The sequence below is a fragment of the Giraffa tippelskirchi genome, chromosome 14, assembly GCF_054371585.1.
Source record: "Giraffa tippelskirchi isolate mGirTip1 chromosome 14, T2T-mGirTip1v1.2.pri, whole genome shotgun sequence".
NCBI lineage: Eukaryota > Metazoa > Chordata > Mammalia > Artiodactyla > Giraffidae > Giraffa > Giraffa tippelskirchi.
This window is the reverse complement of record NC_137288.1, coordinates 54,780,086-54,801,584: the sequence shown is the minus strand read 5'-3', so window position 1 is coordinate 54,801,584 and position 21,499 is coordinate 54,780,086. Positions and strand designations below refer to the sequence as shown.

Genomic DNA, 21,499 nt, shown 5'->3' with positions numbered 1-21,499 from the left:
CAGGAGAGCTTCTCGATTGGTGAACTGGTGCCCCTTCCCTGTGCCCTGCCCTGAACACCTCTTCCATCTGACTGTCCTGAATAACATCCTTTTATAATAAACCAGTGATCTACCCAGTAAAAAAAAATACAAAATAAAATATTGACCTAGGTCACAGAATAAGCAGTAAGTTCCACCTTTTAGTTGAGGGAGAGAAAAAGAGGGCAGGAGGAGGAAAGGGAAGAAGGCACAGGAGGGCAGACACAGCACCATGCTGAAGGGATGGGAAGCACAGAGAAGATGCTCCATGTGTTTCCACGGGAACTGTCCCTAGGACCCGCCTGGCCCTCAGACCCACTCACTTGCAGCAAAGCTGCTGAGGTCAGGTGCTGGGTTCTGCCTGCTCTGGTGGTGGGATACTATTTGAGTAATTAATGATGATTCATTGATTTACTCCCTATTTTCTTCAACAGTCTTTACTGTGTTGTGAACACTGTTAGGTGTATAGGGAAGCCTGGCCTGCTGCAGTCCGTGGGGTCGTAAAGAATCAGACATGATGGAGTGACTGAACAACAATTAGGTGTATAATCCTATAATCCTCATGAGGTTTTAGGAACATCTGTGCAGACAAAAAATAACAATGACAATAATGCCATGAGTTAGCAGCAAATAGCAAGCACCATCATGCTTACTGTTAAACAATTTAGAGATATTTTCATGTTAATATTAAGGAAGAAATGATGGGGAAAAGCTGTCCATGAGCATGTGAGAGCATAGGCCTGTGGAGACATGGCCAATGGAGGATTTGACGGGACCTGTCTTCACAGGAAGAGCAAAGCCCCCAAGGACAGCATGGGCAGGGCCGGCTGCTTGACACAACCAGCCAGTCCTGGTAAGTTGTGGGTGCCATCCGGGCTGGGCGCCTCTGGCCTTGACTTCTAGCCTGGAGGGCAGAGGAGCTGCTGATGCAAGCAGTCTTGGGGCAGAGGCCCTGGACCTCTGCACCAGGGACCAGGGAGGTGGGGTTCCCTTGGATGCCCAAGCACCCCTGCCCACCACCTGCACACTCAGAGGTCAACTAGTAGTTTCCAGTGCTTTGTGGGTGATGAATCCCATGAGCATTTGTACTCACACCAGGGTACATTTTTTTGTGATAAATGTTATAGGCCAGAAATCACATCCACTGATTAGTTGTCCTTGCTTTATGGTCTCATTGGTGGAAAAAGACTTAATTTTGTATGTCCCTACTCTGTCCTGACCTTTGGGCCCAGTCATGAAACCATTTTTCTGTTGTTTGGATGCAGTTGTGGGTCCCAGCCTGAGTCTGTTAGGCTTCTTGAGTCTGGCCGAGCCCCTCCCTGTGAAGCCACCACTTCTTGTTTCCTGCCATCCTCGGCCACCAACTCTCCCTGCTGTGTCTTCTGCTTGGGCCTTGGACCGCTGACAACAAGCTCTGTCCACCTTGGGGACCCCCATCCTCCTGTCTGTAAGAGACCCTCAGGCCACCTCCTCACCCCCACCCCCGAGCTTGCAGCCTGCCTGCTCCTCCCCTGCACATCTCTGGATCCTTTAGACCTGATTGTCTTCTCCTCCAGCCCCTCTTATCACCCACCGGGCTGCTGTGTGGTGAGAAGCTGTCAGGAAAGATATTTAAAGCTATGTTGCACTTTCACAACTAAAAGCACAAATGAGAATCATTGGTTTTGTGCTGCTTACGCCTGCGGATTGGATTAAGTTAATCTGAATCGTCCCCACTGCAGGTGGGCTGTTCTGATGGGCCCTTGTTCTGGTCCCAGATTCCAGTTGGATGTGATTCACCTCCCTCCCCCTCCTCCAGCAGGAGTTTCAGAGCCAGCTCTCATCTGCCCCTCCTCCATGTCTCAGCAACCGTGAATGCCACATGCCCACCAAGCGCCCACCAAGCTGCCAAGGCTCACCTCCTGGGTTGGGTTGTAAATTCCTCAGGTTGGAGACTGGACTTCTTGCCTGTAGTCATACTCAGCACATGACTTAACTGAGTAGTAATAAGTGAAGGAAGAAAATACACACACAGATTTCACAGCCTCAAGGGACTTTCCTTTTCTGAAAGAGGGGACCCAGAATATTACAATGGGAAATGAAGAAGAATTGAATAACATCTCCCTAAGCAAAGAGGTTTCCACCACCAATTTTCTCCGAGTTAAATATAAATTCAGGTGGTGCTTTGAAAAGAGTCATAACGACGTCACAACTGATTCTGATGCACCAGATATTTGCCGGAATTCCTTTCCCACAACTCAGGCTGGTTTGCGGCTAATCCTGACTGCTCTCTGCAGGGGTGGTGGGCGCAGAGGGCATGTGGGGAGGAGTCCGGCCTGCCTTTCCTCCTCCGCTGCTCAGGGGTGGGCGGCTTTCTCTGCTGACCAGCTTGCCGGGAGGGCGCCTGAGAGAAGGTGTGTACTGATGCAAAGCCATGTGAATTCTTATTACTTCTTCTCCAACAGGAAAACCCTTCTATTTGGAAAGCCAGAAACAGTGCAGCCAGCTCCCCCTTCCCCCCAGCTGTCCCAGCTGTCGTCAGGAATGCGATGGCAGCCGCGCCCACAGGCCCGCTGGCCCCAGATTCAGAAAGCATCCCTCCCCACCCACCCCAGCAGCTCACCCCACGCTGTGGCCCTTCTCTGCTAAATGTGTGTGTGCCCCCCACTCCCACCCCAGACACCTGCTCCCTGGCCCACTCATCCACTCCAGGGAGAGACAGAGGTCTGTGCCCATTGTCCCAGTCCTGGGAGGGGCTGACAAGTTCACCCACCATCCTGTCCAGGCAGGTGCATCCACACTTGCACAGGTAAGGAAGTCAAGCAACTCGTCCTGAGCCACACGTTTGACTCCAGCTTCTTTTATTTTTTAAGTTCATTTTACTGGGATTAGAATACTGAACATGAAGCCTACCCTCTTCTAGTTCCGAGGTGTGCTGGCTCAGGTACAACCGCTGCTGGTCGAACGTCTTCCCCTGGCTTCACGGACCGGTAACCGCTGCCTGGACCCTGGCTTTCTGACTCTGGTGGTGGGCCAGCACCCCGCGGCTCTGCTGACACGACCCGTTTCAGGTGCAGTGTGCTTGATTGGAAAGTGATGAACAGGAGAACCGTCCCCGGAGGGCTAGGGGTCGCAAGGCTTTCCTATCGGGTGAACACCCCACCCACACTCCCCGCTGCCCACTTCTGATGCAGCCGCCCTCCCCACCCTCTCATCTGGCTTCCGCTCAACAGAACAGCCGGCAAAGTGGTACCTCGAGGCCCCTGACTATTTTTATGCGGCCATCTGCATCCTGGGCCAGGCCTGGCGGGCAGCAGCAGCCCGAGGAATCCCACAGCAGGTGGTGACAGCCGGACAGCTGGGACCCTGCCCTGCCCGCGACTGTCCAGAGGATGCTGCGTGTGTCGTGAGGACCGCTCAGGGCGACATGGTGTCCGGCCCCCTCCACCTCTGCAGCCCTGAGGCCGGTCTGGGCGCTGGGGTGGGATGGGCTGGGGGGAGGGAGAGCACGCCCCCACCCCACCCCCACACACACCGCGTGTGCGGATCAGACGCTCTGGCCAGCAGCCAGTCCCCTAGAACAGCCCGGGAGCCATGGACGTGGAGGAAAGGGCGCTGAGTCAGGCGGCGGCTGAGTCAAGGCACCGGGCGCGGAGTGAAAATTCCTTTTTTGGAAGTGAGGCCGTCCCTTTCCTGGAGGCCGAATCCCCGGGAAGTGACGCCGTCTCACCCGCGGAGGCAGCAGCGGCCCCTGGCGGAGGTGCTGGGAGCCGGACGCCGTCTCGCCCCAGGAGCCCTGGGGACGCCCCTTCCATCCGCCCGGACCGTGGGGAAGGGCTTCCAGCCACGCTCCTTGTAAGGGAAGCGCGCAGCGAGCCCGCGGGCGGGGTGGCGTCTCCCCTATCAGCGAGAAGGATGGGACCCTGAAATGCCTGCGTTTCTTTCTTTTTGCTGAGTTTTAAAAAAGAGGCTGTGCTTCCAGGAATACGGCGGCAATTCCTTTACCTCTGCTCCTCCCCCCATCGACCTCCCATTCCGCCCTATCCCCCGCCTGAGGTCCTGGCAGCCGGGCCGGCTGCTCCGCGTGTGAAATGGAAAGGGTGGGAGTCAGGTCCGGTGGGCGCGGAGCAGGGGACGGAGGGGCTCCGGGATGCGATGGGAGGATGGGGGCGGGGCACGAGTCCGGGCCCAGGGGTCTGACTGCGAGCGGATGTGAGCTTCTGGGATGAGCCGTGAGTCTCCCCCTGTTCTGAGCCTTCAGACAGGAGGGTCCAGGCCTCCACGCCAGCAGTTCTCAGGAGGAAAACCGCAGAATGAAGGCACCTGGCAAGTGCGGGTCCCCTGGTCCAGCAGCCTCCACCCCCACCCCATTTCTCCGGGGAGCCGCACTACCCCCTCCCAAGCCCCGTGGTGGGGCCTGGGGCCTGGGGCCTGGGGTCCCACTTGACTCGGCCACGCCCACCCTGATCAGTACCCATTTCCAGCAGCTTCATGTTCAGGATAGGGCTGGCAGAGCAGCCTGTTCTCCGAAGACTGCGGCCTGCAGGCTTTCCTAGGAGCCGGGTTAAACCCCCAGTAACGTCTGACCCTCCTGTTCCCGCGACACCGGCTCCTGATGGAGACTTAAGAGCGATTGCCTTTGTTAGCTGAGAGTTTCTGGTTGATTCAGACGTCTGTGAAACTTCCTGAGATGAAGGAGACAGGAGGAAGAGATACCTGTATCATAGCAGCTTTCCTGATGGGTTTATTGTGGAGTGGGAGGCACTGTGTAGGCCCTGGATCCTGCCATCCTAGCCCCCACCGCAGGGACCACCACCCCAGGGACCCCTGCCCAGTCCCTGACAGTCACTCTGGCCCCTTTTCTTTCCTGAGCAGGTGATACATGGTGGGAACACAGCATTTTCCAAATTCATCCCCGAGAGAGACCGGCTGGGTCAAGGCTGGCTGACCCCTGAGGTGTGCCCCCTATCCACTCTTGATCCCTCGCCGAGGGCGCGAGCCAGGCACCGCCTGCTCCTCTGTTTCAGCCAGCACTCGGAGCATGTAGGTGCCCATGTGGACAAGACACTGGCCAGTCACCTGGGCAGCATGAGACAGGAACCGCAGCAGGCTCCTGCAAGAGAGGGAGTCAGTGGTAACAGAACCATGTGTGCGAGTCCTCATTGAGGTTTGGGGGCTACTCTGCACAACCAGGAGCATCCATGATGCTCAGCAGAAAAGAATCTGCCTGTAATGCAGGAGCCACAGGAGACTTGGGTTCAATCTCTGGCTCAGGAAGATCCCCTGGAGAATGAACAGGCTACCTATTCCAGCACTCTTGGGCTTCCCTGGTGGCTCAGGCGGTAAAAAATCGGCCTGCAATACATGAGAACTGGGTGTGATCCCTGGATTGGGAAGATCCCCTGGAGAAGGCCATGGCAACCCACTCCAGTATTCTTGCCTGGAGAATCCCACGGACAGAGGAACCTGGTGGGCTACAGTCTATGGGGTCGCAAAGATTCACACATGACCGAAACAACTTAGCACACACAGCACAACCAGGTCAGAATCTCCTTGGGTCTGGATTTAGCCCTCATTGCTGAGAAATAAGGTTTTAAATGCATGACCCTAGTTTTTAAAAAGGAATTTGGTTCTTCTATTTCTTACATAGGGTTTTCATTCCATTTTGGACTTAACGGTCTTTGGAGAAAACTATGTATTTTGGCTCAAGTCTCAGTTTTCTGAATAAGTCTGTGGTGTGACATGTTTTTATGACAACATGAGTGCGAGTCGGGCCAGGGCTCAAGGGGCTGGGGAAGGGCAGTAGCTGTGTCCAGACCCTGCCTTCCCGGGTACGTTACCTGAGCATGGCCTTGAACCCCGTGCAGTGGATGTCGTAGGACACGGAATACATCTCGTACATGGTGGCCTTCACATTGAGGCAGCCAATGACATCCTTGGGGCTCAGCTTGTACAAGTCGAAGGTGACTTTTGCGATGCCCCGTCTCTGAGCCGGCCGGCGGGCTGGGGTGGGGCTGCTAGCCTAAGGGTGGGGAGGGCAGAAGCTGATGTGCATTCCAGCTGCCACCTGCAGGGCCTGCAGTGCTGGGTTTACCTGTCAGCTTAAAATCTGAGCGTGAATAAACTGCTAACTATTTGAGGAATGTTTTCAGCCAACCAGTATGCTTATGCGGCCACAGGGTCCAAGCCCATAAGAAGTGATCTCCTCCAGCAGCTCTCTTCAGGGACTGGGGGTGAGTGTGGTGTAGCCTCAGGGTCCAGGGCTCAGTGGACAGTTGTGCCAGTGATCTGTGGTGGACATGCACTCACCCTGGTCCCCCAAGGCCACTGCGGCCACCTGGTGATGTGGACAGGCCCATGACCGCATCACAGTCCACTTGACCAGCGGGCATACTATTCCACCATATGAGAGGTGGCCACGGAAAATGCCAGAATCCTATGGCCAACCAGGGCTGGTGTGAGGGCTGTCCCCTGATTTCTAGTTCCTGCCCTGGAGGAAGGCTGACCTCTTGGGGACACTTATCAAATTCACTCTCAGTCCACTTGAGACCCTTGGGGTTGGGAGAGGTCAGAGACCTCTGAAATTCCAGGTTTATAAACAGCCTTTTCACATGGTCTTCCTGCAGAAGCTTTGAGAAAAAACAGGAGAGAACAAAGCTGTCCCAGGGCCATTTCCTGGGCACACTTCTAGGGGATTTGCTGCACACACAGTCCTGTAGTGCACACGATTCAAACAGAGAAATGACTTTCATAAACCTTGGGACCTGGGAGTGGTTGAGGCTCTGAGTGTTAAATTCACTGACAAAAGTCTAGCAAATTTGAAGTTAAACTGTAAACTCCCCTAAAAGCAGCTAAACTCTTCTTGTTGTTACCTCTCTTCTCTCCCCACCCCCAAACTTGGACACATGATTGTCCCAGCCCAGGAACTAACACACACAAGGTCCTGCTGCCTCAGAGGAGGTGGATCTATTGTTTAGGAAATGTTATTAAAAATTGACTCAAGGCAGCGGGTTCCAAACACAGCTCCTCTCTGAAGCATGAAAGTTTTGATCTCACTCTGCCAGCATCTTCAGTCTTGAGTCAGAATCGAGATGCCTCCCCAAACTCAGAATCTAACCGTGGTGGCAGGGGGGTGAGGTGGGGGGGGAGGGTTCCGTCATCCCCCGCTCCCCCAAGATGCCTCAGGGGGATTGATGGGCACCAAAACTTTGGACTGAGAAGGGAGACCCCTGGTGGCTACTTCTGGGAAGTTCTGTCCAAGTCAAATCCAAGTGGCCTGGCTGAGAAACTCCTACAAATGGGGCAGGACCTCCGACCTCTGAAGGAAGGCGGTCCAGACACGTAGGACCCCGTGTAAGACTCACATTAACCAGACTGTTGCCAGATGGAGAAACATCCCTCCCCCGGGAACCGTCACTTTGGTGCCACTCTCATCCACTGCCTCCTGTCACCACCCTGACTCGCAGCTCAGTGCCCACTGCCATGCCTACCACATGGGGGCTTCAACCTGTCATGTGGCAACTGACATCCCCATTAAGTAGAAGAGCATCTCACAGAACAAACAGAAAAGACCCTTCCCCTCTGAATTAGCGTCCTGGGGCTTATAGGACCAATGGCCACAAGCTGAGTGAGCATACAGATGCTCTGACAGTTCTGGGGCTCGGGGGTGCAGAATGAACTATGGGCTGTCCTGCTGGGGCTTCCTGTCCTGGCTCTAGAGCCACCCATGTCCTTCAGCCCCTGGCCCATCCTCCTGTCACTGCTCCCTGCTTCCACCCTCGCTGGCCCTCCTGTGTCCCTCTTACAAGGACCTGTGATGACCACCCAACCAGGTAATCCAGGGTCATCACCCCTGTGAAGATCCTTAAGGCAATCACACCCACCAACTCCCCTTTGCCATGTAAAGTGACACGTTCCTGGGTTCTGGGGATGAGGATGTGGGTCATGGGGGCTGGAGGGAGGAACCAGCTGGGTCATGAGCATCAGTGGATAATCTCTGTCCCTGGTCTCTGTAAACTACACTCAGCTCGGATGGTCGCAGACTCTAAAGACTCAGGGGGAAGCTTGAGGCCAGATGCTGGGGAGAGAGCGGTGGGCAGCCATCTGCCCAGCCTCCAGCAGCGCTGGGGTCACTGGCTGCCCAGAGGGGAGATACCAACTTCGGCACCTGCTTCTGCCTCTGGATTCTGGTTGCCATAGAATGTTGGCCTCTGAGGATTTCCCCTTGTTGAAGGTCAGTTGTGTTAGTCGCTCAGTCATGTCCGACTCTTTGTGACCCCATAGACTGTAGCCCACGAGGCTCCTCTGTCCATGGGATTCTCCAGGCAAGAACACTGGAGTGGGTTGCCATTCCCTTTTCCAGGGGATCTTCCTGACTCATGGATCAAAAACAGGTCTCCCACATTGCAGGCAGGTTCTTTACCATCTGAACCACCAGGGAAGGTCAGTTAGGCATACAAAAAGATGTTTGAATATTATGCTTTGCACGTTTAGGTGTTTTATGGTGGGAATGTTTTTCAAGATTATAATCTATAGTTTTCTCAGAAATAAAACCCTTTATGCCACTTCTTTGCTTGTCTAACTCACTGTGTTTACACCCTCACATACCTCTCTAATTTCACCGGCTGTGTCATCTTGCTGCCTCCTGAGGTCCAGGTCAGATCCACACGCCCTAACAGGGTCTGCAGCTCCTCACTGACCGAAGCCTGACCCTCAGAATCACTGGCTCTAAACCACACAGCCCAGGTTTGCAAAGACGCCCAGTTTCCTAGAAACACTTAGAAGCATCCCTGGAGGGCAGCAGATCCAGTTACTGGGTGAACACAGAGGAAGTATTCAGAAAGTGAGCCGGTCAACCCCAAGTGGGGACCGCACTTACCCAGGTGAGCAGCCTGCCCAGCTGCCGCCCAAATAACGCACTTACCGGTGTCCATTTCTGCCCCTGCTCCAGGACCATGAGGTGTGTGTTGTCCCCCAGGGTCTGGAAGAACTCCTCTGTGTCCACCACAGTGCCATCCTCCTCCAGCACCAAGGTGACCAGTTGGCTGGCAACCACCAGCGCATCCAGGGTCTAGGTCAGACGGAACACACCAGCGTCACCAGGTGAAATGACTCTGTTTGGATCCATCAGTGGATGATTAAGTCACAGTCCCCGAAGTGTTGGCTGACTTTGAGGATCTAAATGGTAAAGATGTACCTTGGCTGGTGTCTACAACTCAGACTTTGCTTGGAAAAGAGAAGTTGAAAAGTTGAACGGACCTAACTTCTTCAAAGGTTTCAACATTGTGAGGTAAGGAATTACAGTGAACAATATTCAGTTTCTAAAATGTCTTGCTTATTTGGACAAAAAAAGAATGACCCTGTGTCCATGATGCTTAGAGAGCCGTGTCTCTGTCGCTTCAGAGACAGCGTGTTGGATGCTCAGGTCCTGTCTCTGGTGAAAGTCTACAATTCTTCCTTATTTGGTAATTGAGGACACTGTTTTAGATTAAGAACAATTGGTCCCCGGCCTTTATAACAAAAACCAGATTTCTAAAGTTGTGCCTCCTATATTCTCCCTTGTCAAGAAACTAAAGCCACATTATCAAATGATGGTTGTTTCCTTCTTATCTTTTAAAATTTATTTTTATTTTCTTTTTATTTTTGACCATACCACAGGGCTTCTAGGATCTTAGTTTCCTGACCAGGGATCAAACCCTGGCCCACTGCAGTGAAAGTTCAGAGTCCTACCCACTGGGCCACCAAGGAATTCCCAATTAATGGCTGTTTTGAGGGCTCTCATCTCTGTACCTAAGTCCTGTATGGGACAGGGACACAGCAATGTTCCCTTTAACCCCAGAAGGCTCCCCCAAGCTCCCTGTCTTGCACTGATTTGTCCCCGAGACCTTGTGAGTTGGGGGCCCTTGCGGCTGATGGGGGTACCTTGCTGAGGAGCTCCTGCAGGCTACTGGCCATCACCCCTCGGCGGCTGCTTCGGTCATGGTTGGAGACACGGAAGGGGCGAGCGGGATGCATGAGGGGTGTGAACAGCACCTTCCTTGTCTGCGACCCCATAAACGTCAGGGGCCTGGAAAGGAAGGGTCAAGTGAAAGCCAGCTGAGCTTACTTTAAAGAAGAGTCTTTAAAGAGAGGTTTAAAGTATGCAGAAATAAGACAAGGTTAATATTTGCACCTAAAGAAAGGAAGTCAATGGCTCGGGATGATTAGAAATTGTGTACCTGGTACCCGAGAAACAAACAAATATATAAAATTAACAAACACAGTGTCATCACACCTGTTTTATCAGAACATTCAAGGCCCTTGCAGTAACTGTTTGAGAAGGAAAGGTGAAGGGACCAAACTCAAAGGAGAAATGAGGATAATATTCTGCAAACATTGGCTTTAGAGTTGAAAAGCCTAAGCAAATGATTTCTTGAGGCCATGGACCAGCTGAACAGATGTAAAGAATCAGGCACACACACAAGCAGTTACCGATTTGTACAGTAAGACTAAGGAAGAAATGGCTACCCAGCCAGTATTCTTGCCTGGAAAATTCCATGGACAGGGAAGCCTGGCATGCTACAGTCCATGGAGTCACACTGAGTGCGACATGACTGAGTGATGAACACTTTCACTTTCATACACATCTCTGCATATGTCAGTCATTTATCTATCTATATTTTATATCTCCAATTAGACTGGATTTTCCTTACAGACAAAGGTGACAACCTGGACTTGTGACTGGCATCTGAAGTGCAGGCAGGGGGCAGTCTTGTGGGGCTGAGCCCACATCCTGTGGGATCAGACACTGTCTCTGGGTAGATAGGCTTGAGACTGAGCTGAATCCCTGGGCACCCCACCAGCATCTTAGAAATGCCTGGTGCTGTATGGGAAGCCGCTCCCCCACCCTGATACGCCGGAACCCATGCCACAGCCTCTTTACCTAGACTGCCAGCAAGGATTTGGTCTGAAGCTTATTTGGCTGGCATCAAGGCTTGTGCCTTGTGACTGAAGGCATCTGAGCACCTGCCATGGCTAGCAACATGCTGGCTTTTAAAATATATCAACTAATTTCATTACAACCTTACAAGGAAAGTATCACTCCATTTCTCAGGTAAGAAAGTCAAGGCTCAGAGTGATTTCTCAAGGTCACCCAGTTAATAAACAATCTTTCTGAACTTCATCTTAAGCAATAAACATCAGCTGGAGATGGAGAGGGAGAGCTGCCCGCCAGGAGGACAGCCCTGGCTCCTCTCCAGGGTCACCACCCAGCCTGTGTCCAGCACAACAGCTGCAAGGGGACTGGGCCTGGTCACTGGTCCCTACGTAGCTCTCCTCCAGACCAAGGCCAGCCCAGTGAGGGAGTCCAGGCGTGAGCCAACCCAGTGGAGTGCCTGGCACATGGCCTCCGGACCTCTGCCCCCATTCCGGGGAACTACACAGGCTCCTCAGTTACACAACACAACAACCAGGGGCCCACGTCTGCCAGGGTGATGCTGCAGGAAAGTTGCTTGGTGCCCTCCCTCCTGGGGAACCCGGTAGACAGGGCAATGAGGATAATCCACATGATGCTTTACAGCTGGAACCCAGCTCTGTTCTCAACGTGATCGAAAACGAGCTCGCTGTAAGGAGCAAAGAAAGGAACAGGTTCACTGCCTGATCAGGACACAAGCTCACATCACAGTCGAGTGTGGAGGGTGATGCTCAGGGCAGAAGGAAGGGTCGCCAGGGTCGGGGTGGGGGGAATGCCCTTCCCACCCTCCCGTCCCCTGGTGAAACCCTCCACTAGTGCAGGAGAGCCCAGGGCCTGCCAGCAAGAGCCTCCCTCCCCCCAGAGTCATTCCTTTGTTCCTGAGAAACGAAAGGCTCAGGCTCAACCAGAGAAATAGGACGAAGTTCACACCTCAGAACCCAGCCCTGGCCCCGGGGGATCAGTGGGGATCAGCCTACACTGTGGGTCCGACAGCTCTGACCCAGTTAGTCACGGCCCGAATCTCCTCATCTCTGCAGACTCTTGCACCTCTGTGAGCACCAGTGATCTGCTGACCTCGCTCTGCCATCACAAAGCCCTCATTGTCTTCTAACTTCTGACCAGACAAGCCCTGGCCTCCGTCCTCACTGCTCTGAGATCGCCAGTTGTGATGAAGGAGGACGTCCAGTTATTGCTGTCCTTAGACCTTACGTTTCCCAACCAAGAACTGGGTCAGTGTTGAGAAAAGGCTTAGGTACACTCAACTGGCTCAACCAACACCAGGTGCTTACTCTGCCCCAGCTAAGTGGAGAGCGGGCTCAACCAGCCACATGAACAAAGCAACACATTAATCCAACTCAGTCTGGTCCTCTTAGTGGGATCATTTGTGTCACTGGCCATCAACCAGCCCCGCCCCCCCAACCTCCTACAGTGACATTGTCCCAGAAGCACTGAGAAGTCTCAGAATCCAGCTTCTGGTGACACGTCATGTTGGCCACCCTCTAACTGCCAGGAAGGTGCAGGTGATCCCATGAAACTGGAAGGGAAAAGGCTCAGGACACGGAAAAACAAGGAAACAGTTTCTTCAAGGAAATAATATTGTTTCAGGGAAATCAAGATAAGAGAAGTCAGATTTCAAGGAAGGTTCTTGAAAACTGTGGAGGGACAGAGGTCCTAGAACTGAGGGGACAGGGAAGTCTACCTTTTCCCGGAGGGAATGAGGAGACTTCACACACACAGGCGGGAAATAAAGCGACAGGCACTGGCTGACTGTGGATGTGAACTCCACTGCAGTGGAGCAAAGCTGGGCCTCCAGGTCATAAGATGGCATCTTTCTAGGCTGCCCTCTAAACTGGTGTTTATTCTAGAAGCGCTGGGGGAGAGCAGGGGGCCCAGGAACAGGTTGTCGGGTGGACAAGGAGGGTCCACGGGAAGTGATAAAGCTCAGACAGATTCTGTGCCCACAGTCAGGTGACAGGACAGTGCTGGAAAGGAAGTGCAACCCCAGCTGTGGGATGGCAGAGAAGGGACAGGCCTTGGAAAGCAACAATCAGGCCTGGCGGGGCTTCCAAGAACTGCAGAGACAGCAGGTGAGGGACAGTGTTTGGGGATGGGGGGGTCTCATTGCGGCAGGAAGCAGAGCAGTGTTGGCCCCAAAGAGGCTTCCTGCCCTCCAGTGATGCCTGGCCAGCGACAAGCAACACATGGGACATGGGGCCCCACTGGGAGCTCCCTGGTGGGATGGTGGCCACTCCTACTGTGCCTTGAGCCCTGCCTCCCCCCAACTCTGCAGAAAAAATGCTTGGCTAGAAGGCACATCCAGCACACGGCCGTGAAGTCTCTATACACTTTGAATGTTATTAACATAAGAGTTTAGACCACAAAGGAGTAACCGTAGAAAAGTCAATTCCTCCCTTGCGTCACCTACAAGACTGGTCAAATTTGTCCCAAAGGGCAGCTATTCAAAACCTAGAGTTCTTTGTTCAAGGCAAGAGGACCAAACAGCTACTCTGCACAAAGTGTGACGGAAATGAGCTCCGTAACTATCTCAGTGTGCGTGTTTTCGCTGCCAGGACACAAAGTCAGAGCAGGCTGTGTCTGCAACAAACACACAGTGTGGGGATGGACATCCTGGGCATCCGGAGCCGAGCCAGGAGACCTTGGGCTGCTTCCATTACCACCAAGGCCTCCTGATCATCGACAATGAACAAACTAACCACTTACCCACATCTGATGTTAAAAAAAAAAACACCTTAGGTTCCTGCCTTGGCAATATGCAGGTACTTACTAACAAAAGACAGAGTTAGGAAAACTCTACCAGGACCACTGAGAGGCAACAGAAGTCCAGCAGTCACCTTGCCTGCCAGGGGTGTTATGTAGCCTGGATATAGCTTTAAGGAAGGCAGAGGATGAAAGTTTTCCTTTCACCAAGTGTTACAGGTGGACAGAAGCAGGTGGGGTTCCATGAATCAGAGCAGCTCAGCATGAAAGCAGGACCTGGAGACCGTGTGTCCCCAGGGTGGTCCTCTGCCCAGAGCTCTGCACCCAGGGCTGGCTAAGCAGATCAGTCCTTCCCCATGAGATAATCTGCACAGTAACTGTGCAGAAGCAAGATTTCAGAAGCAAGACCTTCCTCCTCACATAGACGTTTTGGGTTTGGGATCGTGCTGTAGGGTCAGATACCAGGGCAGGGGCAGCCTTTATCCTGCAGGTCTTGCCTTGTCCTCCTGTTCCAGGCCACACCAGCCAGGAGCTGATGCTCCTGTTGTCCTTACGACTTGGCCCACCAGCTCAGTGCCCAGAGGACCTCGGAGAGGTCCTTGGGAGAAACGTTTGGAGGACGCACTCCAAACTGTCAGCGTTTGTTACCCCAGGAGTGGGATTGGGGGCGGGGGAGGGTTGTGAGTGGAGTTGGAGGAAGAGGAAGAAACCCGGAAAAAACCCAGGGCCCTTCCTTTAGGCCTAAACCACATGAGTGAAGAGGCATGAAAAAGTCTGTTTCTCACCTTCCTGGGGTCCCAATTTTACAGAGACAGCCCCAGCCAGACAGCTCCCCTTCCATTGTGGCAGCTCTCTAACCCTGGGTATGGCAGGAAGCTCCCATTAAGGACCCAGGTTCAGAAGCTCACAGATCACTCTATGCCCTCACCCACCCAATCCCTCCACCCCAGTCACCTGGGAAAACCTGCATTTATATGTACACCTATGGCTGACTTATGTTGATATTTGACACAAAACAACAAAATTCTGTAAAGCAATTATCCTTCAATTAAAAAACAACAACAACAAAAAAAAACATTCAAGGGCTTCTCCGCGCCTTTTGACAATCTTCAGAGAAGCATGACCCTCCCTGAAATCTACAGTCACTGCCACCAGGATCGTCAGGATTTTATAGAGGAGGAGTGGGCTGGGTTTTTGGACATTAAGACGAACCCAAGTAGGAAAAGTGATGCGGGGCCTCGGTCACCGGGCATGGGAGGCGGGCGAGGAGGCACCGGGATCCGCCAGCACCTCTACAACTGCCCCGCATCCCCGGCCCCAGCCCCGGCGGCAGCATCACTGCTTCCCCCCAAATTCCGCGGTACAAACCCGGGAGCTCAGCCAGCGCCATCAGGTAGCGCCGGAGCCCGCGCGGCCCTGAGAGGTGAGCTGGCCACCCCGAGGCCGCCCAGCGTCCCACTGGCGCCCCTCGTCTCGCCCTGGCTCCCGTCACGGTCGGGGACCCGGAGCAGCCTGGCCCCGCGCGCGCCAGGGGTCTCCTGGGTCCCTCTTCGTCTTCTCCCGCGGGGGCAAGAGATACGGCTCCAGCACTCACCACGGTCACCTGTTCTCGGAGCCCGCGCACCTGGCGCTGGGGGCGGCCGGAGACCCGGGAGGGGACGCGCGCGGGCTCGGGGGCGCAGGGCCGCACAGGGGGACGCGGGACGCAGGGGGACGCGGGGCGTAGGGGGCCCAGGGGGGCGAGGAGACGAGGGGCCCCGAGGGGGCAGGGGCACCAGGGGGATGCGAAGCGCAGGGGGCGCAGGCCAGCGCGGCACTCGCCTGAGCAGGGCTTCGGCGCAGTCCCGGGCCGTCTCCATCGCTCAGTCGGGTCAGCCCCCGCCCCGGCAGCCTGCCGGCGCTCCGGCCTCTTAAAGCGCCACCGCTCGCCCCGCCCAGGTCCACGCCCCTCGGGCTGCGGAGCTTTGCACCGGATAGCCTTTCCGCCGCCAACCCGGAGCCCAGCAGTTCCCCGGGTCTTCGAGGGTCGCCGGTCGGCCTGTCGGTTGGATCAGTGGGGACATCGTCACGCCGGCAGCGCGGCCTCTGCAGTGAAGGGGCGGGTGCGGCCCAGGATGCGGGACGCGGGACGTGGGAAGGGATGAGCAGGTACCCCGCTGCCCGAAGGGGTCAGACCGCAGAGGGGCCGGGCTGTCAGCTGTTCTGGCTCTAATTGCGAAGCCGACTCTCTAGAGCGGGTTAGGGGGTGGGGCCCTGACCCTTCGAAAGGAGAAACCCGGCAGACACTGTCCAGCGCCGCCTGAACTCAGGGTGACTGGCCCCCGTCGGCGCGCTGCCCGCCAGGCCGCGCGGAGCCGGCTCCCAGAGCGCTGTCGCCTGACCTCTGCCTCGGTCACCGGACTCACGTGACCTGCATTGCTAGCCCTGCTGCTCGAGTTCCCCGTCCTCCTCCTCCCTCATCTCAGAGACAAACACACGTCCTGCCCCGAGGCTCATAGTGTAACGGAGAGGAGTGTGGGGCCAAAAGCAATCTCCTTCCAGAGTCCTGGCCTCCCCAGAGCCTGCGGGGATACAGCCCTGGGGGACGACGGGGGTTCGGGCCCAGAGCCCCAGCTGGACCCCGGCCCCTGCCAGTGGCCTGAATGTTGTATACCCCCCACAACTCATGTACTGACCTCCTAATGGCCAGTGTGCTAGCTTTAGAAGGTGGGCCTGAGTTGGGGTGGGTGCTTGGGTTATGAGGCCAGTTACCCCATGGATGGGGTTAATGTCCTTATAAAAGAGCTCCCTCACCCCTTCTGCCTCCTGAGGACACAGGCAAGGGACAGTCTGCCGTGAACCAGGAGGTGGTGTCACCAGAACCGGGCCCTGCTGGTTCAGATCTGGGGCTTCCAGCCTCCAGAACCTTGGGCAATAAAACTCTATTGTTCATAATAAACCATCGGTGTCCAGCACTCTGTCAGAGCAGCCCACCTGACTGGACATGCAGCTTGACAATGAGACAGTGGGTCCAGTCAGTTCAATTCAACTCGCCTCTAAAAGAATGTTTTATTGCAAAAAAAATTCAAATATAAAGACTTATAGAACATGCCACAAGCATCTTTATACCCAGTGCCTGGATTCAGCCACCCTTTAATATTTTGACATAATTGCTTGTTTTTTATCTACATTTTTATTTGAACCCCAAATGCTTCAACTTGCATCTCTGAAGAAACCAGAACTTTGTTACACATAACAGTGATGTTTCCTCTCCTAAAGAAATAAAAATGACTCCCAACTGCACCTGACGTTCAGTCTATAGTCGAGCTCGCCAGACCCTGGGATACACGGCCTCCATTCCTGAGGTCCAGGTGTGTCAGGCCCAGGCTGGAGTAGCGAGGGTCAGGTTCACAGGAGCCTCATACATGGAACCAACCAGGCAGCAGGTGCAGCTCATTGACTCATTCCTGGGGCCTCGAGGGTGAAGGCTTGTTAGTGAGCGAATGAGTGAACAAGATGCCGTGGCAGCAGCAACACGTGAAGGCCGATTACAAAGGGGGCAAAGTTGTGAATTCCACCTTAAAGTGCCCTGGAAGGGACTTTGGAGTTGCAGCCAGGTGAGGGCAGTGGGCCGTGTGTGGTGGGGGCTGTTCTGTGCTGTTTCAGGAAGGGCAGAGGCACACCAGGACACGGCGGATGGGGGGATCTGGAGGAGCCAGGGTCGGGGTGTGCCCACCAGGCAGCCACGTTGGGGAGAATCTGCACAGCAGTGCCATGGACGGGGCCTCAGCCCACTCACACCTACGGTCCAGTCGCAGCTGAGGAAGGCAGGTCTGGGAGCGAGGCAGGCTTCTCTGTGTAGTCAGAATTCCGCACACAGAAGAACCACAGCCAGGATGGGTGGAGCTGGCCCCAGGTGCCAGCCCTGCCACTGGCTGGGGTGAGGCCCTGGACTGGCCATCCCGCCTGCTCGGGGCCTGGCTGGGAGACAGCAGGTCAGGCTGTATGTGAGGCCACAGGGGCAGGAGCTCGTGCAACAGCCCTCAGTCGAGACAACTGTCTCCCCAACTGGACTAGGAGCAGAAGTCCTCCTCTTCCCGACTGGACTTCGCAACCTCACGGAGTCTGTGTAGCCAGCGTGAAGACCCCGGGGTTGACTTACAACTCATGCCCATGACGCTCACTGAGACCTTGGAGCAGCGGTTCTCAGCCTTTGGGGGCTTAAGATCCTTAAATATAGTATCAATGCAAACTGCGGCGTCTCCTCAGAAACTCCTATACCCAGGCCCTCTGAGGGGTCCACGGGCCGAGGAGCCCCTCTTTGGGGACCAGGATTCATCTGCCCCCTACCCCTGGGCCTGCCCCGCCGCCCCCACCCGCCTGACTCTCCTCTCCCTGTGCTTGTGTCATTCCTGGGCGTGGACGTTTCCTTTTCTTCCAAATGTAGGAACAAAGGTGATGTGCTTTTCTGCTGACTTCTCTGCAGAGAAAGGGCCAAGAGAAGGCTGTGTTTTGGGGCTAATTCCTTGTCTTTCCCAAATGGGCGGAAGGGCAGAGTGGAGCTGGGTCAGCACGGCCACAACACGTGTACACAAACTGGTGCCGGACGCTTCCCACAAAGGTCTCAGTGAAACTTTAACTCTGTAAGTAAAACACAAACACCTTGTCCTTGTGAGGTGTTTATATTAAAAACCTTCCAGATAAGGTGAGGTCTTCCCAGACCACTGTCACCAGTTCTGCTTGCCTCCTCACTTGACCTAAGTCCTGCCATGGGATTATTTCTATGTGGTTAAATACACACACAACACGAGTGTCACTGCATGTGGTCTGTTTACACAGATGGTACTGTATTACACGTATTATATGCAGTGTTGTGCTTCACATCTCAGTCACGTCTAATGCACACTGATCGACTTCAGACTCTAACGCTGCATACATATCACCGCACGTAGATAACAGGCTGTATTCAACATTTCCCCTCGCCGAATATTGAGCACGTTCCCTTTGTTCATGTGTATAAACAGCACTGAACTAAGCACATGTCTTTCCAAGGTTGGGCAGCCCAAGCCTGCCTGCAGCATGGGCCAGACAGAAAGGACTAGTGTGAAAGGACTGTTTTGACTGTTCAGGAGGATTTATTGATACATTAGAGCAGTCAACGGAGTCCGTGTTTGCAGCTCTCACTTTGTGAATTCCTAAGCACTCATTGGGCTTCCCGGAGAAGGCAATGGCACCCCACTCCAGTACTCTTGCCTGGAAAATCCCATGGATGGAGGAGCCTGGTAGGCTATAGTCCATGGGGTCGCTAAGAGTCGGACACGACTGAGCAACTTCACTTTCACTTTTCCCTTTCATGCACTGGAGAAGGAAATGGCACCCCACTCCAGTACTCTTGCCTGGAAAATCCCATGGATGGAGGAGCCTGGTGGGCTGCCATCTATGGGGTCGCACAGAGTCGGACACGACTGAAGCGACTTAGCAGCAGCAGCAGCAGCACTGGGCTTCCCAGGTGGCTCTAGCGGTAAAGAACTCCCCTGCCAATGCAGGAGACGTACGAGAGGCAGACTGGATTCCTGGGTCGGGAAGATCCCGTGGAGGAGGGCATGGCAACCCACTCCAGTGTTCTTGTCTGGAGAATCCCATGGACAGAGGAGCCTGGTGGGCTACAGTCCATAGCGTTGCAAAGAAATTAAACATGACTGAAGCAACTTAGCACGCATGCATGTAAGCACTCATTAAACGATGTGTCTTGATTTAGTGGTCAAGAATTCAGAAAGAGGGCGGCTTTCATAAAAAACGAAATTGTGTTAATGGGTCTGAACCTGCTCTGCATCGTTATGGGAGCACCCAGGATGCCACCTTCCCCTTTATCACTGAAGCCAGCCTGTGAGAGTGGGATCTTCACGTGAGCAGATCATATTAAACCTCCTGACGAAGATAAAGAAGGGCAGCAGGAACACAGCTGTCCACAGACTGCATTCAGCAGATATACTACATGAAGTGGTTTTTGGGTTTTTTTGCTTTTAAAGAAATTGTATCCAAATTATTATTAGCTTCCTGAGCCCCTCCACCTTTTTCTTATAAAATCTGCAATTTTTGAAACTCATTTGGCCTATAAGTGCATACATGCTAAGTCACTTCCATCTTGTCCGACTCTTTGCAACCCCATGGATTGTAGTCGATCAGGCTTCTCTGTCCATGGGATTTCCCAAGCAAGAATACTGGAGTGGATTCCTTCCCCAGGGCATCTTCCTGACCCAGGAATCGAACCTGTGTCTCCGCATTGGCAGGCGGGTTCTTTACCTCTAGTGCCACCTGGGAAGCCTATTTGGCATATAGATCCCATGAACTAGTCAATAAATATTGCCAAAAAGACAAAGAAAAAAGATCATCACTTCTGCATAAATTTAAAACTCAGTTACCAATCACCTCTATTACGTGATGGGGGAGGACAGACCTGAATCAGGCCTGTCAAATGTTCTTAGGTGTGGCTTGTAATGAATGCCTTAGGTGGATTCTTAGGAGTGAGGAATCATTCATAATAGTGGACCGTGCTTTGCACCTGTGACACACACACACACACTCACACTCATACTCACACATTGGCCCCCATAAGCATCTCCAGGGTGGGTCACACAAAACCTGTTTTAAGTTGCTCTAAAACTGTTAGCAGATTTGCCTCACTGGAGACATGAGAGACAGAGACAGAAAGGAAATTTAATTTTTATCTATTAGCTTTTGGGTACATCATGAATTTTGTACCTTTTAACTTAAACCACATGAATTACTAATTCAAACATTAACTGGACAGTTATTTAAAAAAAACTAGTTCAGAATGCTCTTCAGTTGCTTCTGTGTAAATATACAGACTTAATTATGGAGGATTCTTAAAAGAAGAGAAACACCAATAGAGGGACCAATTCAACTCCACTAACATGGCTAAAATATCAAAAACAGAAAATAAAAAACCAATAGAAAATAACAGAGGTTGACGAGAGTGTGAAGAAATCAGAAGCCTCATATATGGCTGGGCGATATAAAATGGTGCAGCTGCTACAGAAACAGTCTGTCAAGTTCCTCACAGAGTTACACAAAGAGTTACCATTGCTCCAGGAATCCCATTCCTAGATATACACTCCAAAAAAAAAAAAAAGTCGAAAACATATATTCACACAGAAATCTGTACATGATTATTTTTGCAATGTTACCCAAAATCACAAGTGGAAATGTAATCAAAATATCCATCAGTTGACAAATGGTTAAACAGAATGTGCCATATCCATACAATGGACCCGTTTGCAGCTATAGAATAGAGGACGGACAGACACCTGTTGCAAGATGAACCAACCTTGAACACACTGTTCTAAGTGAAGGAAGCCAGAAATGTCCAGAACTGCCAATGCCGTAGAGAAAAAAATAGATCTGTGGTTGCCGGGGCTGGGAGAAGAGGGGTGGGGAGTGATGGCTGATGGTTCAGGGGTTTCTTTCTGGGGTGATGAATGTTCTGAATTAGACAGTAGTGATGGTAACACAGCCTGGTGAATATCTGAAACTCCTTTGTGGCTTAGCTGGTAAAGAATCTGCCTGCAATGTGGGAGACCTGAGTTTGATCCCTGGGTTGGGAAGACCCCTAGAGAAGGGAAAGGCTACGCACTTGGCCTGGAGAATTCCATGGACTGTATAGTCCATGGGGTTGCAAAGAGTCGGACACGACTGAGCAACTTTCACTGAAGTGTAAAATTTAAAACTGAGACTTTTATGGTATGTGAATTACACCTGAACTAAAACAAAAAAACAAAACCTTACAACTAACATGACACTTATAGTGAAAGACTGGAATAGTCAACACTCAAA

The 21,499-nt window shown here is 53.1% G+C and overlaps 1 protein-coding gene and 1 long non-coding RNA gene across 6 annotated transcripts; one reads left to right on the top strand and one right to left on the bottom strand.

Moving 5' to 3' along the window:
- Positions 1-721: 721 nt before the first annotated feature.
- On the top strand, positions 722-3,926 carry LOC145534376 (uncharacterized). Its single transcript, XR_014074503.1, has 5 exons — positions 722-871; positions 1,284-1,465; positions 2,463-2,806; positions 2,921-3,068; positions 3,231-3,926. It is a non-coding gene; the product is annotated as an uncharacterized LOC145534376 (long non-coding RNA).
- On the bottom strand, positions 2,987-16,045 carry CIDEA (cell death inducing DFFA like effector a). Of its 5 annotated transcripts, XM_081561692.1 has the most exons (6): positions 15,488-16,045; positions 9,919-10,063; positions 8,921-9,067; positions 5,838-6,019; positions 4,998-5,110; positions 2,987-3,135 (listed from the first exon to the last, which is right to left on the bottom strand). In XM_081561692.1, exons 1-6 carry the CDS (start codon positions 15,523-15,525, stop codon positions 3,065-3,067), a joined length of 696 nt encoding a protein of 231 aa, XP_081417818.1. In that variant the 5' UTR covers positions 15,526-16,045; the 3' UTR covers positions 2,987-3,064. The 5 variants fall into 5 exon arrangements, with proteins under 5 accessions (XP_081417818.1, XP_081417821.1, XP_081417822.1 ...); XM_081561695.1 differs by lacking the exons at positions 2,987-3,135; positions 15,488-16,045 and adding an exon at positions 12,340-12,370 and having other exon boundaries at positions 4,713-5,110; positions 9,919-10,092; XM_081561696.1 differs by lacking the exons at positions 2,987-3,135; positions 15,488-16,045 and adding an exon at positions 11,879-11,981 and having other exon boundaries at positions 4,713-5,110; positions 9,919-11,597.
- Between the last annotated feature and the right edge of the window lie 5,454 nt (positions 16,046-21,499).